This window comes from Macrobrachium rosenbergii, chromosome 26, assembly GCF_040412425.1.
Source record: "Macrobrachium rosenbergii isolate ZJJX-2024 chromosome 26, ASM4041242v1, whole genome shotgun sequence".
Lineage (NCBI taxonomy): Eukaryota > Metazoa > Arthropoda > Malacostraca > Decapoda > Palaemonidae > Macrobrachium > Macrobrachium rosenbergii.
The window spans coordinates 51,141,404-51,157,957 of record NC_089766.1 but is presented as its reverse complement, the minus strand read 5'-3'; the positions used below and the strand labels follow the sequence as shown (position 1 = coordinate 51,157,957).

The 16,554-nt window shown below is 41.3% G+C and overlaps 2 protein-coding genes across 11 annotated transcripts in view; both read right to left on the bottom strand.

Annotated features, from left to right (window-relative positions):
• The window catches only part of LOC136853202 (glutathione S-transferase 1-like), a 498,955-nt gene that overhangs the window by 404,347 nt on the left and 78,054 nt on the right, over positions 1–16,554 (bottom strand). The gene's annotated exons all lie outside the window — the stretch shown is intronic.
• On the bottom strand, positions 10,610–15,837 carry LOC136852850 (acrosomal protein SP-10-like). The gene is made up of 2 exons (XM_067127755.1): positions 15,801–15,837; positions 10,610–11,157 (listed from the first exon to the last, which is right to left on the bottom strand). Exons 1-2 carry the CDS (start codon positions 15,835–15,837, stop codon positions 10,610–10,612), a joined length of 585 nt encoding a protein of 194 aa, XP_066983856.1.

The following is a 16,554-nucleotide window of genomic DNA, read 5'->3' as shown; positions in this document are numbered from 1 at the left end:
CTTCAAAATGAATAAGAAAGATGGACATCATTCTTCAAAGTATAAGTAAAAATTACGCCGAAGTTTCTTCGGCGCAATCGAGTTTTCTGTACAGCGTATAATAACGGCCACCGAAAACAGATCCATCTTTCGGTGGTCTCGCTATAATGCTGTATGAGCCACAGCACATGAAACTTTAACCACGGCCCGGTGTTGGCCTGTGCTATATCGTTACCAGATGCACGATCATGGCTAACTTTAAGCTTAAATCAAATAAAAACTATTGAGGAGGCTAGAGGGCTGCAATTTGGTATGTTTGATGATTGGAAGGTGGAGGTTGAACATACCAATTTGCAGCCCTCTAGCCTCAGGTGGGGCCAGCGGCAGGTGTTTCAAAAACCACGCACGAATGTGTCTACCTGAGCTCCTTTCTCCCTTAAAATACTGTATAAAAAATCAAAACGGAAGGGAATTTAGGCCAATTTAGGTCACCCGTGCGGTCACAGCGCTGAAACGAGAAATTGAGAGTAACAGGTTTGAAAGATGTAACAGGAGGAAAACCTCGCCGTTGCACTAGAAACAATTGTTAGGAGAGGGCGGATAGCAAGATGGAAGAAAGAGTTGTTGGGAAAAAGAATGATGACCTGCAGCTAAGAACGCTGCAAAGAACCCTAATACCTCCAGTGCAACCCACTGACGGCACAAGAAAACTAACCAAACAACAAATGACCTAAGCAAGATCTGTGGTGACCTTCCCTCCTGCCCTTCAAGAAGGCGAAATAAAACTTCGTTGAAGTTTGCCTTGTGGTCATAGGGTGTTGAAGGGGGGATAAAAAGGTCTGATATGGACCTGTGGACACTGACCAACTACCAGAGAGGCGGCCGACGTTCTTCATCGGGCCCCTCCTGACGCAAGTGAAGGATGCTATAAAAGGTGCACCACCCAGTATCTGCCTCGGTCCCTCCGCACTAAACATGGGCACGCATCCGGCCACCTCAAGATAATGCGTAATCAGCGGTATTGTCATTCGCCCGTGGAAACTTCTTTATTGACAAGGTGCTGGTGAGAGAGAGAGAGAGAGAGAGAGAGAGAGAGAGAGAGAGAGAGAGAGAGAGAGAGAGAGAGAGGTCTGACAAGGCAGAAAGAGGGAGAGGTCTGACAAGTTGGTGGTAAAAGAGAGAGAGAGAGAGAGAGAAACTGACAAAGTGGTGGGGGAGAGAGAGAGCATCTGACAAAGTGGTGAGAAAGAGAGAGCGAGAGAGAGAGAATCTGCCAAAGTGGTGGAGAGAGAGAGAGAGAGAGAGAGAGAGAGAGAGAGAGAGAGAGAAGCGAGAGAGAGAGAAACTGACAAAGTGGTGGGGGGGAGAGAGAGAGCATCTGACAAAGTGGTGAGAAAGAGAGAGCAAGAGAGAGAGAGAATCTGCCAAAGTGGTGGGGAGAGAGAGAGAGAGAGAGAGAGAGAGAGAGAGAGAGAGAGAGAGAGAGAGAGAGAGAGAGAGAGAGAGATCTGATTCATAAGGCAAACTTCGTGAAGGAAGAAAAGTTCAAAGAAAAGTAGGATGACGGACAAGGTATTCCATCTTTAACACGAACTCAATAAGGGAGGAGAAACGATCAAGTCATGTGCACAAAAGACAAGAATATTTTACGGATAAACTTACATGTAGCTGTGCAAAGTTACATCTATTTCTGACATCTTAAAGAGTTCGAGTTCCTCCATCTTTCTATGTATCTATTGATATTCTTACCATATAAGCTATGCCTATTAACCCGGTAATTCTAGACTTGAACGTCCCTCTCCACGGAAAAGCAACCTTGTCCAGAATAGAATAGAATACAGAATTAGGTCAAAGGTCAAGTGCTGTGACCCATGAGGTCATTCAACGCTGAAAGGGCAATTGACGGTAAGAAGGTCTGAAAGGTGTAACAGGAGGAAAACCTCGCAGTTGCACTGTGAATCAATTGTTAGAGGGTTGAGGAAAGTAAGACGGAAGAAAGAGACTATGAACGTAAGTACAATAAAAGGAATGAACGGGGCTGCAGCTAGGGGCCGACGGGACGCCGCAAAGTACCCTTAGTAATACCCACAGTGCACCACGTGAGGTGCACTGACGGCACTAGCCCCCACCCAATGGGGACCCTTACCCAGCTAATGAGAAATATTTTCAAAAGCAAAAAAAACTGTTAACAGTCAAAATCTGGACAGGGCGACAGTGACTGGACATAACCACCCGGTTGCAAGACTCATACTGACGAGCCCAGGTAAGGCAACTGCTCATTACCCAGGTAAACATTTCCTGCGATCGGATCATTTATCAATTTTAATGGAGGAACTGAATTTTGGGGTAAAGACAGAAAATAACTTCGACGAATAAAGCGTAAATTCTTCCATGTTCTAAATTATACTCATGGGCAGAACAGATATGTCAGTGAGATTAAAACTGGTTATAATGCCAAAGGTTATATAATAATAATAATAATAATAATAATAATAATAATAATAATAATAATAATAATAATATTATTATATTATTATTATTATTATTATTATTATTATTATTATTATTACGAACTTGTTGGCGTGCGCTACGCACGCTGGAACCCGATGCTGCTGTCTCCCCTACCCTCCCGAATTCCTACCTACTCCGCCCCCATCCGGGGCGGACAAACATGTTTGCAAGGAAGGTGGATGTCTCCCCAACCCTCCCGTTCCCTACCCACGTAGCCCCCACCCAGGGCGGACAAACATGTTTGCAAGGAAGGTGGATGTCTCCCTAACCCTCCGTTCCCTACCTACGCAGCCCCCACCCAGGGCGGGCAAATCGGTTTGCAAGGGGTAGGTGGCTGTGTCATGTCTCCCCTACTGTCACCCAGGGGAGGACAAACAAGGAAGATCCACTCGTATTTTATTATTATTATTATTATTATTATTATTATTATTATTATTAACAGCAAATTTAGACACAACAGAATACCTAAGAATGGAAAACAATAAGCAAAAGCGAAAGGATTATAAATGTACACATTCACGAATAATAAACAAATTTTACAACATTCAGTTTATGGCATATAACGGGAAAACAATCATTAATCAAACAATATTAAATCATTAAAAAGTAATATTAAATGTTTATCTTTAAAAAATTACCCTCCTCGGGTCTCCCGAATCTCAGAACCTGCCATTCCTGAAGCGGCAGGTTTATCGAGTCCATCTGGTTCGGGCTACAATCTTTTTTCCCTATCTCCTCTTCGCCTTTGTGTTTAAATCCTGCCTTTTCATTCCTCAATCTTTCCTTGTTCAGTGTTCACCTTTTTGTGTTATGCAATGTTCGCTGTTCTGCCGTTTTGCATTAAAACCCTCATTCTTTCCTCTCTAGACTGATAGCTGTTTATTGGTAAGAATTTTCGGATCTTTTCTAGATAGTGACCCCCAAGGGTTTTAATCCGTTATTTATCCACCTTTGCAGCGCGTTCAGTCTAAGCCTGTTGGGGATGACCGTATAAACATTAATAAAAGACTGTAAATATCATACAGATAATGACCCCTAAGGAGTATTAGTTCTAGATAACGACCCCCGAAAACCCTTAGGGGTCACTATCTAGGAAAGATCCGAATTTTCTTGTAAGAGATTCCACTTCACTGCCAACTCTGCAATACAGGAGGACCTTCAAGCGCAAAGAACCTCATTCTAGTATTATTATTTACTGCGAATCCTTTACTGTTTAAATCTTCGGCAGTAGCTTCCATTTCGCCACCTAATACTGAAACCTAGTCATTGGAATCAGACCCCCTCCCCTTCCCCTCATAGCTGTGAAATCAATTCACAAGATTTTCTGTTGCCCATGCAGTTTCTGTTGCACATGCAGTTTCAAAATCTTTATTAGGTACCAGTCAATCTTTAGTATAACGGATTCCGGACTGCTTTCAGATTCCGGGCAACATAACTGCTTTCAGATTGACCATTCTCCTTTCTCTTCCGAACTGCCTCCAGATAGTCTTATACCAATGCAATTCTTCGACTTCTTCATTTTCTAAATCAGAATTCTGAATTTTTCCGGCCAATTCTGGGCTGCTTTCGGAGGCTTCCAGATTCGGCTGAATTCACTCGAACAACTTCCAGATTCGGCTAATTTGGTTCCAGATTCCATTCTGCACTGAATTCCGGCTGAAATTGAACTGAGATTCGGCTGAATTCAGATTCCAACTGAAGATTCCGGTGTAAACTGCTTCCAGATTCGAAAGCCGATTCGCAGATTGGCACTATGAAACAATTCGTTAGAACTGAGATTCCGGGTGGATAGCAACTGATGGAAGAAAGAGAATATTCCGAACTGTTAGATTCCGGCTGCTACCTTCCGAACTGTTTTCCGGCTGAATTCGATTCAGACCACTCAGCTGATTAACAGCTTCCAGATTCTAGGAACTGCTTCCAGATTCGGCTGCTTTCGGCGAAGGATTAGATTTATTTTTCGATTCGGCTAAGAAACCAGATTCCGGTTGCTTTCGATTCCGAACTTTCCAGATTCAACGGGACCGAACTGCTTCCAGATTCTGAATATTGTAGATGGAGGTACAATGATAAAATTCTGAATATAACATTCAGATTCGGCCACTGGCTTCCGGATTCCGGACTGCTTTCATTCCCAACCCAACCTCCCTAAAGAATCAGACCATTCTCCCTTCTCTGTGCCTCTGATATTCATACAATGCAACTTCGACTCATGTTCTAAATAATATATAATGAAACAATTAATAATAATAATAATAATTATGTATTAAGAGAAGGTGGCGTACGCTAATGGAACCCGTCAGATCCCCTAGAATAGATCAGAACATTGAATTTTGGCCCAGAATATGAAAGAGGAAATTGAGAGTAGTAAAAGAAATGTGTAACAGGGTTGCAGCTATAAAACAATTGTTAGAACAATAAATAAAACTGAATATAACTTCAAGAGGGCAAGCAGTGGGACAAAGAACCATTATGTTGAAACAATTGTAATGCCTGGACAAAGAGAATATGAACGGAGGTACGTAAAAGGAATGAAAGGGGTGCACTGACCGAAGGACGCTGCAACGAACCCAAGAAATGCCTACACTGCACAGCTATGGGAAATCTTCCTTACCAGCTTCCACTTCCCCGGATTATCCCGAAAACCAGGTATTAGGAGTCGTCGGCCTCCAGCCCCGAGGATTTCATTCCGAACGCAATCAAGGAAGGTGACACAGCACGGCTGTGCTGACTGCTGCTTGCAAGAAATGGACCACTGATTTAATAGTTTCTTGGCTTTTATTTAATTATTTTTACTCTCTTCTCTTCTCTCCTGTGTCTTATTTTTCTTAATGCACAAGTATTCCATTCTGCCGAAGCTTACTCTTGGTTTTCTGTAAAAGAAAACTGTTGTGCCGGCTTTGTCTGTCCGTCCGCACTTGATCCTATCTGCACTTTTTTTCTGTCCGCCCTCAGATCTTAAAAACTACTGAGGCTAGAGGGCTGCAAATTGGTATGCTGATCATCCACCCTCCAATCATCCAACATACCTAACTGCAACCCTCAGCAGTTTTTATTGTATGTTAGCTTAAAGTTAGCCATAATCGTGCTTTTGGCAACGATATAGGATAGGCAACCACCGGGACGTGGTTAAAGTTTCACGGGCCGCACTCATACAGCATTATAGCGAGACCACCGAAAGTTAGATCTAATTTCGGAGGCCGTGATTATAAGCTGTACAGAAAACTTGATTGCGCCGAAGAAACTTCGGCGCATTTTATACTTGTTAAAGTTAATGACAGTAAAGACTAGTTCCGTAAGTATGTTTGAGAATCCTCAACAGTTGTGAAAAAGAATTTCACGGAATTCCTTCAGTTAAGAAGGAACGGTGACATCTGTATTCACACATCTAAGTTAAAGGGACAGAAGAACAAGGTTATTTCTTCTAATATTTACCAGAAAATTTTTCTCAAACACGCAAGAACCCTGCACGAACAAATGATAAAGAAGAAAGCAAAAAATAATATTCACATATATAAACGGACACATAATACATACTATATTTATTACCATAACCAGAGAAATACAACTGACAATATCTTTACCTTCAGAATAAAAAAAAACGTAGAATCAAACTAACGAAAAAACCTAATGCTAATAAATGTTTAAAACAAGTAAAAATGCGCCGAAGTTTCGTCGGCGCAATCAAGTTTTCTGTACAGCCGCTACAGCGTACAATCAAGGCCACCGAAAATAGATCTATCTTTCGGTGGTCTCGGTAAAATGCTGTATGAGCCGCGGCCCATGAAACTTTAACCACAGCCCCGTGGTGGCCTATCCTATATCGTTGCCAGAAGCACGATCATGGCTAACTTTAGCCTTAAATAAAATAAAAACTACTGAGGCTAGAGGGCTGCAATTTGGTATGTTTGATGATTGGAGGGTGGATGATCAGCATAATAATTTGCAGCCCTCTAGCCTCAGTAGTTTTTAAGACCTGAGGGCGGGCAGAAAAAGCGCGGACGAAAGCCGGCACAATGGTTTTCTTTTATAGAAAACTAAATTGTAATTACTTGATTGCTCCAAGTCCCAGTCAAAAAAGGGAATGGGTACAAAAAGGTAATTTGAGAAACAAATAATTTTGCTTCTTCTTCTTTCTATGGTTTATAGAAACGACAAATATGTCGTTGCTTCCTGATGGCTAGTGTCTCGAAACAAGTCCATTCTTTCGCTCTCTCTTTCGGAGGGATTTTATATATATGAAAATTAAAATTTAAACACCCCAAGAAAGTTCCACAGAAGAAAACAGCTTTCAAACATAAAAGGAAACTCTTACAATAAAGCAAAACTTCTTCTCTCAGTGGGAAATATTACATATTATTACACATTACATATCAAAAAAAAACATGTCCAAGCCATCTTCATCTTCTCATCACCTCATCTACATATGGAACTTCCGTAATTTCCCTGATGCTATAATTTCCCACTCTATTATTATTATTATTATTATTATTATTATTATTATTATTATTATTATTATTATTATTATTATTATTATTATTCAGAAGATGAACCCTATTCATATGGAACAAGCCCACGGGGACCACTGATTTGAAATTCAAGCTTCTAAAGAATATGGCGTTCATTCGAAACGAACAGAAAATAAAAATGAGAAATACAGAAAGATATAAGTTATCAGAACAACAGATAAATTAACACATTAATAAATAAATAATAATATAAGTAAAATATTAAAATAAAAGTCGAATTGTATTAGGGTAGTAATGCATTACATCTTCGCTTGAACTTCTGAAGAAGTTCCAATTGCAAGACATCCTCAGTAGGGAGGCTGTTCCACAGTCCAACGGTGTGAGGAATAAAGGACCTCTGGAACTGAGAAGTTCGACAGCGAGGCTAAACATTTACTGCATATTGGTGCTTCTGCTGTTCAGCGAATCTGGTTGCTCTCCGCAGTAAAAGGGGATCAGGTATTAATTGTGAATGTGAAAGATCTCTGTTGAAATTCAACTTATGAAAAAGTTACAAACAAGACCACAACCGTCCATGGTCCAAGACAGAACCGCTACCATTAGGAAATAGAAACCTACCACCACGAACAACTCTATCTAAAAGAGATAAATCTCTGGCAGAAGCAGACATCCACACCCGAGAACAGTATTCTAGTGAAGGAACTTCAATAGACCTAAAAGAGGATACACTGAATTTATTACTATTATAGCTATATGAGGCCCTACGAACAATACCTAACTTGCGTGCGGCATTTGCTGAAACTTTCATCAGATGTTTCTCAAAAGTAAGATGTGAGTCAAAAATTACACCTAGAATCAGTAAAGATTCACTCATTCAGCAAAGTTCCATCCACCTGAAGGGTGGAAGGGGTGGAAAATCTGTACGAGATCTGCTAATCAACAGTATTGTCATTTTACAGGAGTTCAGCCTTATATCCCACCAACTACACTATTCACTAATCTGGTCCATGTCCTGACTGAGGCTGAGGGCAGTTTCATTTCTCATAAGTGGAGACTTTACTACATCCACAAGTGTTGCATCATCGGCATACTGAACAATCTCGTTTCCCAGGCCAACAAGCATATCACTTGTATACACTAAAATTAACAGTGGACCAAGAACACTGCCCTGTGGAACCCCAGACACAATAGGTCTTGGTTCACTAAAGATCCCATCAACAGCAACTTGCTGCTGCCTAACGCTAAGGAAATCTTGAAGTAAACTTAAAACATATCCATCCACTCCAAGATTCTGAAGTTTATAAGTAAGTGTTCTGTGATTTACTAAATCGAAAACAGCACTAAAATCTATTTGAATTACTCTGCTCTCAGAAAACTTATCAAGGTTCTCTTGTAAATGGCATGTCAAGTCTAAAAGAGCATTGCAGGTACCTGACTGCTTCCTGTGTGCATAATGACTATCAGCTAACAATCCTTTAGTTTCCATATACTTGTACAGTGGCTTAAAAATAAGTTTTCCAGCAACTTTGGAGAGCACAGGGAGAACAGGTATTGGCCTGTAGTTACTGCAGTCTGCAGATATGCCATTCTTTGGAACAGGCACTGTATTACTAAGCCTGCGCTCATCAGCAAAGATACTATGTCGACATAAAAATCTACAGAATCCAGTAATCTTGGGAGACAACACACTAGAAGCTTTTTTTAAAAAAACAAAGGAAAGAAACCATCAGGATCTTTCTCCACCTCAGAGTTCAAAATGCCACTAATAGACATGAAGGTAGAAGAGCCTCGATGGCCAAGTCGATTAGAGCAGCAGCTTCGGATTTCATAGAGGTCTGTGGTGCGGGTTCAAATCCGCAGCCGACCCTGGGATTATGTATGTAATCAACGGATAGGTTTGCTTAAAAGCAAATGGGTGTTACAGACTAATACACACACAAACAAAGCCACTCCAACATCTCCTAAAAAACATAACAGACACCTAACACGTCTCAACTGTCGGCCTAACCGCGCAATGACTCCTCGCTGCTGGGGAAAAGGGCGCTGGTGACTGGTACAATACATGTACATACGCTATCGGGGTCTAAGCGATGACAGGCAGGGCAGCCGATCGAGACTACGGTCTACCCCAAAGCCAAATCAAAGTCCTTCAAAAGAAGGCATCGTGCTTACCCCATACAAATGGGATGGGAAAAAAGCACGTTAAAAGAAGAAGAAGAAATACAGGCAGATGGAAAGACAGACAGACAGACATATATATATAAAGGCAAAACATAACTACCGTGGTGGAGGTAATTCAGTAGTTACCTTAACAAAATACTAACTATTTCTTGAGTAAAACAACTAAAATTAAGTGAAGAATGATTTTTGTCCCGAAAATAGCTATTTCGTCCCACTTTGCTTCCCTAGAGTGAGATGCAAATTTGTAAGAATAGGTTCAGGATGACAAGTATCAGGAGAGGGTCATCCTCAACTGACTGCTGTATATATACAAATATTATATATATATATATATATATATATATATATATATATATATATATATATATATATATATATATATATATATATATATATATATATATATATATATATATATATATATATATATATATATATATATATATAATCCTCACCATCGCTTCCACGTCCGGGACTCAGGTATTTCCTATGAATTCACTTCCAAAATTTTCCACCGATCTCCAGCCTCTCGTTATACAGTTATCGCCCGAGTGTCTTGCTCCGTGGGTGTGTGTGTGTGTGTTTGTGTGTATAATATATATAAATAAATATATATATATATGTATATATATTTTATATATATATATACTGTACATGTTTGTGTGTGTGTATGTCCGAGCGAAGACGAAGGCACGCAAACCTAATAATCGCAGTTTACACAAAAGCCTTGATCTTCTAGTTCTAAGAAGGAATTAAAAAAAAAACTAACCTACCTCACCTCAGCGTGGACACCCAATTAAGAAAGGGTACTACTACTACTACTACACCCAACCCTCAAGCTCCACTAAGCTAAGCAAGCAGGACACGTACAAAAACAACAGACAAAAAGAAATAAAAAAAGTAAAGAGAAAAAAAGGTAGTTGTAACCTGCTTCGATAAGCGACCGTTGCGAGACTTGAACTGCTGACTCACCAGCACGAAAATCAAAGAAAATAAATAGGTAGAAATTCGCCGAAGTTTCTTCGGCGCAATCGAGTTTTCTGCACAGCTGCTACAGCATATAATCAAGGTCACCGAAAATAGATCTATGTTTCGGTGGTGTCGGTATAATGCTGTATGAGCAGCGGCCCATGAAACTTTAATGACTGCCCGGTATTGGCCAGAGGCACAAGTATGGCTAACTTTAACCTTAAATAAAATAAAAACTACTGAGGCTAGAGGGCTGCAATTTGGTATGTTTGGTGATTGGAGGGTGGATGATCAACATACCAATTTGCAGCCCTCTAGCCTCAGTAGTTTTCAAGATCTGAGGGCGGACAGAAAAAGTGCGGACAGATGAAGGGGGGAAAATGGTCGACGAATTTCCCCGCCAAAGTTTTGTCGACTGGAAACCTTTTGAACTTGCAGCTCTCAATTCCATCCAGTGGTGGTGATGGCGGCAGGAGGTGCATCTCAGAGACCAGTTTCCCTTAGGGAAAGGATGGCAACAACGCCCTGTCCGACGGGAGCGGAAGCGAGGGAAACGGGGCGCCTCCCGGAGCAAGGCGGCATTCTTCAAGGTGGTGTTCTTCGAGGCAGTGTTCTTCGAGGCTGTGTTCTTCAAGGCGGTATTCTTCTAGGTGGTGTTCTTCAAGGCTGTGTTCTTCGAGGCGGTGTTCTTCGAGGCGGTGTTCTTCGTGGCGGTGTTCTTCAGACCGGTATTCTTCTAGGCAGTGTTCTTCGAGGTGGTGTTCTTCGAGCCAGTGTTCTTCAAGCTTGTATTCTTCTAGGCAGTGTTCTTCAAGGCGGTGTTTTTCAAGGTGGCGTTCTTCGAGGCGGTGTTCTTCAAGGGGGTATTCTTCAAGGTTGTTCTTCTTGGCAGTGTTCTTCAGTGATGTGTGCCCTTCAATGATGTGTTCTTTAACGCCGTGTTCTTCAAGGCTGTGTTCTTCTAGGCGGTGTTCTTCAAGACAGTACTCTACAAGACGGCATTCGTCAAGGCTGTGTTCTACAAGGAAGTGTTCTTCAAGGGTGTGTTCTACAAGGCGGTATTCTTAAAGGCTGTGTTCTTCAATGAGATGTTCTTCAAGGCAGTGTTCTTCAAGGCTGTGTTCTTTCTTCAAGGCGGTGTTCTTCAAGGCAGTGTTCTTCAATGCGGAGTTCTTCAAGGCAGTATTCTTCAAGGTGGTGTTCTTAAAGTGTGTTCTTCAAGGTGGTGTTCTTCCACCCGATGTTTTTCAAGGCGGTGCTCCCAAGGTGGTGTTCTTCAAGGCGAGATTCCAGACCGCCAGAAAACATCTGTACAATTAACCGATCTTAAATCGAGCTCATCCAGGGGTATTTTTGCCCGTATTAGGGCACCCACCCTGGCAGTACCTGCCTGACGGCGATCTTAACGATGCCAGATCAAAATAGCTCAACACCCCCCCACCCCCAACCCCACAGAGCCTTAGGCTTCCCTACTATCGCCGGCTTCTCTTCCGTCCGTGGCTTTTGCATATCTTGAAAAGTGGGTTGCCTTGGATAGTCGCATTTATTTGTCCAGAGACGGGGAGGCCACAGACGTTGAGGTGGGGGAGGAGTGATGTATAAGGAGTGTTCGCAAGGGACCGCAAACAGTACACGATGGTGTAACTATAGAAATATAAGGGTTGAAAGGAGTTATATGATTGGCGTGAAAAGATTCGTATTCTTTTACAAAGTGCGAGACAAGAGCAGGAGGAGGAGGAGGAGGAGGAGGAGGAGGAGGAGGAGGAGGAGGAGGAGGAGGGAGGAGGAGCAAGAGAATGAGAAGGAGGAGGAGCAAGAGAATGAGAAGGAGGAGGAGGAGCAAGAGAATGAGAGGGAGGAGAAGGAAGTTGATTAGATCTAAGGAGGAACAAGAATTCTCGAAAATCTGAAAATGTGCGGCACGCCTTCTGATATCTATCTTGATCAATGCTTATTTATGAACGAGGAGGGATTCTCGGTACAGCTGCAACCGATGCTGAAAACTGTGGTAAAAGTCTCACAGTTTTCAGGGATGACGTTGATCAAGTGAGAATTATTCTCGCCAGCTGCGATACACCCCGTCAGGCCAATTTATCTAATACTACACACAAAATTAACGAATTTGGTTTTCAGGACGATAAGGTTAATAACCTGGACCCTCAAAAATTGAAATTTTGTGGGACAAAAATTCAAAAGTGGAGTCGCAATATCACCTCTAAGGGATGAGTCATAAAACTGGAGTCACCACAACTATTTTGAGGGGTGAGAATGATAAACTGGAGCCAGAAAAACTATTTACAGGAATGAGAATGATAAACTGGAACTGTACCCACTATAATAAGGGATGACAGTGATAAACTGTAGCCACTCCTACTAATAAGTGGGATGAGAACGATAAACTGGAGCCAATCCTAACCATTTGGGGGGAAGAGAATAATGAACTAGAGCCAATCTATTGGGAGGGATGAAAATGATAAACTGGAGCCACTCCAACTATTAAGGGGAATGAGAATGATACACTGGTCCAACTATTAAGGGGAATGAGAATGATACACTGGAGCACGCAGACTACTGGAAAGATGAGAATGATAAGCTAGAGCCATATGTTCTAAGATTACATGTTATATGACCCATTTTCTGCATTCTTCAAATATTAAATGATTGTGACTCATCACTAAATGATGACCTATTTGTTAATCTCTCAGAATAATTATTCTGGGTCACAAACTGAACCTGACTATTTTGAGGGATGAGAATGATTAAATGAACCCAGAATAATTATTCTGAGAGATAGGCGTAACAAATAGGTCATAAAAAACTATTTAGTTGTGAGTCACAATCATTTAATATTTGAAGAATGCAGAAAAAGGGTCATATCAATGCATGTAATCTTAGAACATACATTGAAAAATAAGATTATTTTGGAAGAGTCGATTTTTGGAGCTGAAGATCTAATGGACCTTTCCTAGATAGTGACCCCCAAGGGTTTTCGGGGTCGTTATCTAGGACTAATATTTCTTGTGGGTCATTATCGTTGCGATATTTACAGTCTTTTGTTTATGTATTTCAGGTCATCCCCAACGGGCTTGTACTAAACACGCCGCAAAGGTGGCACACCGGGTTAAAACTTACCCTTGGGGGTCACTATCTAGGAAAGATCCGGTCTAATTAGAGATACAAACTGGAATAAAAAATAATAATTATAATAATTATGATTTCAAAATTACGTATAAAATACTTGTGATCAAAAATCACGAAGACTAGGCTCAAGTTTTGGGAGTTGGTCAACGCTGCACAGCCAAATTTGGAATCATTTCTATACTATTTTCCTTGACTCGTGTTTTGAAAGGGCTGGATTATCATCACATTCTTTGGTGGTGAAACCACCTCTTTTTTTTTTTTTTTCTTCACCTTTATTTTCACCCTAGTTTCCATCAAGACTTGGATTCATATGCAAATCGTACTACCTGAGCTTTATGTAAAGAGCCTCGAACGAAAAACCCATTGTCCTTACCTAGCACCAGAGCTCAAGACAAAATAATGACTGAGGAAAAAAAATGGAATAGAACTGAAGAAAGCAGTAGACTTATATTTAATATACATACGTACATATATACATACATACATACACACACCTAATATATATATATATATATATATATGTATATATTGGATTTTCTGTAAATGAAATTATCATAAATTACATTACTTGTTTTCTTCTCTTTTGGTCTTTGTTTATTACTTGTAGAACAAGTGATCCACTCTTATGTATCTATTCGATATTATTAAAATTACCACCATACAATATACCATATATGTCGCCTGTATAACATTTACGTCGGTATAAAGTCAATTTTATACTGCATTATTCACGAGTATAGGGTAATCACAGCTACTACTTTGGACGTTCATGGTATGACTGGTTGAATTTGTAACAAAGTAGTACAGATGCTATTCGTATCCGATCAACGTAATATTTTCCACAATCATAAGAAGCTTGCATAGAATGTCACTATTAAGCGCGTGAATTTCTCGTATTATCAGAGTTTTGACGGTATATGGTACCAGTGGGTTATGTCTATCCCAAATCATTTTGACAGAATACTCATTAAAATGAAAAATATCTATGGTAACCATATTACTTGCCTTTCAATTGAAAGACCTGGGTTCGATCCTGACGTGAGTCAGAAATTTATTTCTGTTCCACACGTGATTGTGTGTCGATTATTTCTATATATATATATATATATATATATATATATATATATATATATATATATATATATATATATATATATATATATATATATACTTTCATTTAAATAAAATGTCTTTTAAGGTTAAGTTACAATGTATTAGTCAATAAGGTTGTCAGATTTTAGTTTTCTGTAAAAGAAAACTATTGAGGTGGCTATTTGTCTGTCCGTCCGCACTTTTTCCGTCCGCCCTCAGATCTTAAAAACTACTGAGGCTAGAGGGCTGCAAATTGGTATGTAGATCATCCACCCTCCAATAAGCAAACATGCCAAATTGCAGCCCTTTAGCCTCAGTAGTTTTTATTTTAATTAAGGTTAAAGTTAGCCATGAAAGTGCGTCTGGAGCCGCTATAGGTGCCAACAACACAGGCCACCACCGGGCCGTGGCTGAAATTTTGATGGGCCGCTGCTGAGGGTTTCACGGGCCGTGGCTCAGAGTTTCATACAGCATTATACGCTGTGCAGAAAACTCGACTGCGCCAAAGAAACTTCGGCGCACTTTTTACTTGTTTGTTGATGTCAGGAGTCGTGTGGTACCAATGGCCAACTTCTTTAGAAATTTGATACCTTCCTATAGATCCCATCGAAGGTCAGGTTCAGACACTTAGCAATTCTAGCTGGAAAACAATAAGAAAACAATAAAAACAACGTCTTGGTCACGACACAGTAACCTGATATCACTAGTTAGGAGATAATTCCTAGTTACGAGACTATTGTTTCTAGCGAAGCCAAACCGACACGTCACACTTTCAGTGTTTAGTTAACTGATGTTTCTAGCCCACAAAGAACGAGTACTTTCAGATTACCGTTGACAGTAACAACTTTAATTCTCTAATTAATTCTCTGATTCTCTAATTAGGGTCAGATAAGGGCATTTATGCACATTAAACTGAAACGCATTTAGTTGTTAAGAGGCGATGAAACGGACCATTATAGTGTAAACACGAACTGTTATAACTCCTTCATGATATAATATGCCTTACGGGCTTGATGGCGCATGCTACAATGAACTGGAACCCGGCGCTAGAAATCCATCTCGGTCTAACCCTACCCTCCCGATCCCGTCCAGGTAACCAGTTGGTTCCCCACGTAAAGTAAGTCTAATCCTTCGGGCCAGCCCTAGGAAAAACAGGTTTGCAGGAGGGTCTGGTGTAAGGTATACATAACATAGCTCCCTGCGCTGGAACCTCCCAAGCCGTCTCGTCTCCCTACCCCTCCCATCCCCACCTGCCCCCACCGGGGCGGATAAACAGGTTTGCAGGAGGAGGGTGGATGTGTCAAGTCTCCCCCCTCCCGATCCCTACCTACACTGCCCCAGCCAGGGGTGGACAAACAGGTTTGCAGGAGGAGGGGATGAAGTGTCCCCACCCTCCTGATCCCCACCTCCCCACCCCACCAGATGTTTTTGCAGGGAGGGTGAGTGGATCTCCCCTACTCTCCCGATGTTTGCCGGAGGACGGTGGATGTGTCATGTCTCCCCTACCCTCCCGATCCCCTACCTACCCCGCCCCCACCCGGGGCGGACAAACAAGGAAGATCCACTCGGATTTTATTATTATAGAGAATATCTGAAAGATAAAACACGCTATCCAAAATTCACCCAGACGACCGCACCACCAGACCCTTGCTGAGGCAACAGGTATTATGGACACTTCCGCTTTGCTAAGCGCTTACATTTGAGGCGTCGCCCGCGAACCTTACAATCGGAAAGGGTGACCTCTGCGTCGCATTTATGCAACCCTCATTAGCGAGCTTTCGGGGCACTTTGCTGCTAAGTGGAAAGTGACGTTTTAAGGAATCCGTCGGTATCACAGATGCTGAAGATTAAGCTCTCTCTCTCTCTCTCTCTCTCTCTCTCTCTCCATGTGGAATGTAATACGGATTCTGAAGATAGCATTTAAATGTTAATCCATCTTTCTTTCTCTCCCTTTCTCAAACTTTCACTCCCTCTCTCTCTCTCTCTCTCTCTCTCTCTCTCTCTCTCTCTCTCTCTCTACACCTGTACAGTGGCTCTCTCTAAGGACGTTGGACTCTCTCTCCACCTGTACAGTGGCCATATCGAAATCCATAAGTACTAAGGACGTTGGAAATTTAAGTCTCTCTCTCTCTCTCTCTCTCTCTCTCTCTCTCTCTCCCTCAAGGGCTGACGTGTGAGAACCAACCAGGTGCTGGGTCAAGATATAACCTCT

Bases quoted from the DNA above. Each gene is read 5' to 3' on its own strand.
- LOC136852850 (XM_067127755.1), bottom strand. From the start codon at position 15,837: ATGACACATCCACCGTCCTCCGGCAAACATCGGGAGA. The intron at 11,158-15,800 runs GTAGGGGAGATC...ACCGCCTTGTAG, and splicing joins CTCCGGCAAACATCGGGAGA to AACACACCCTTGAAGAACAC.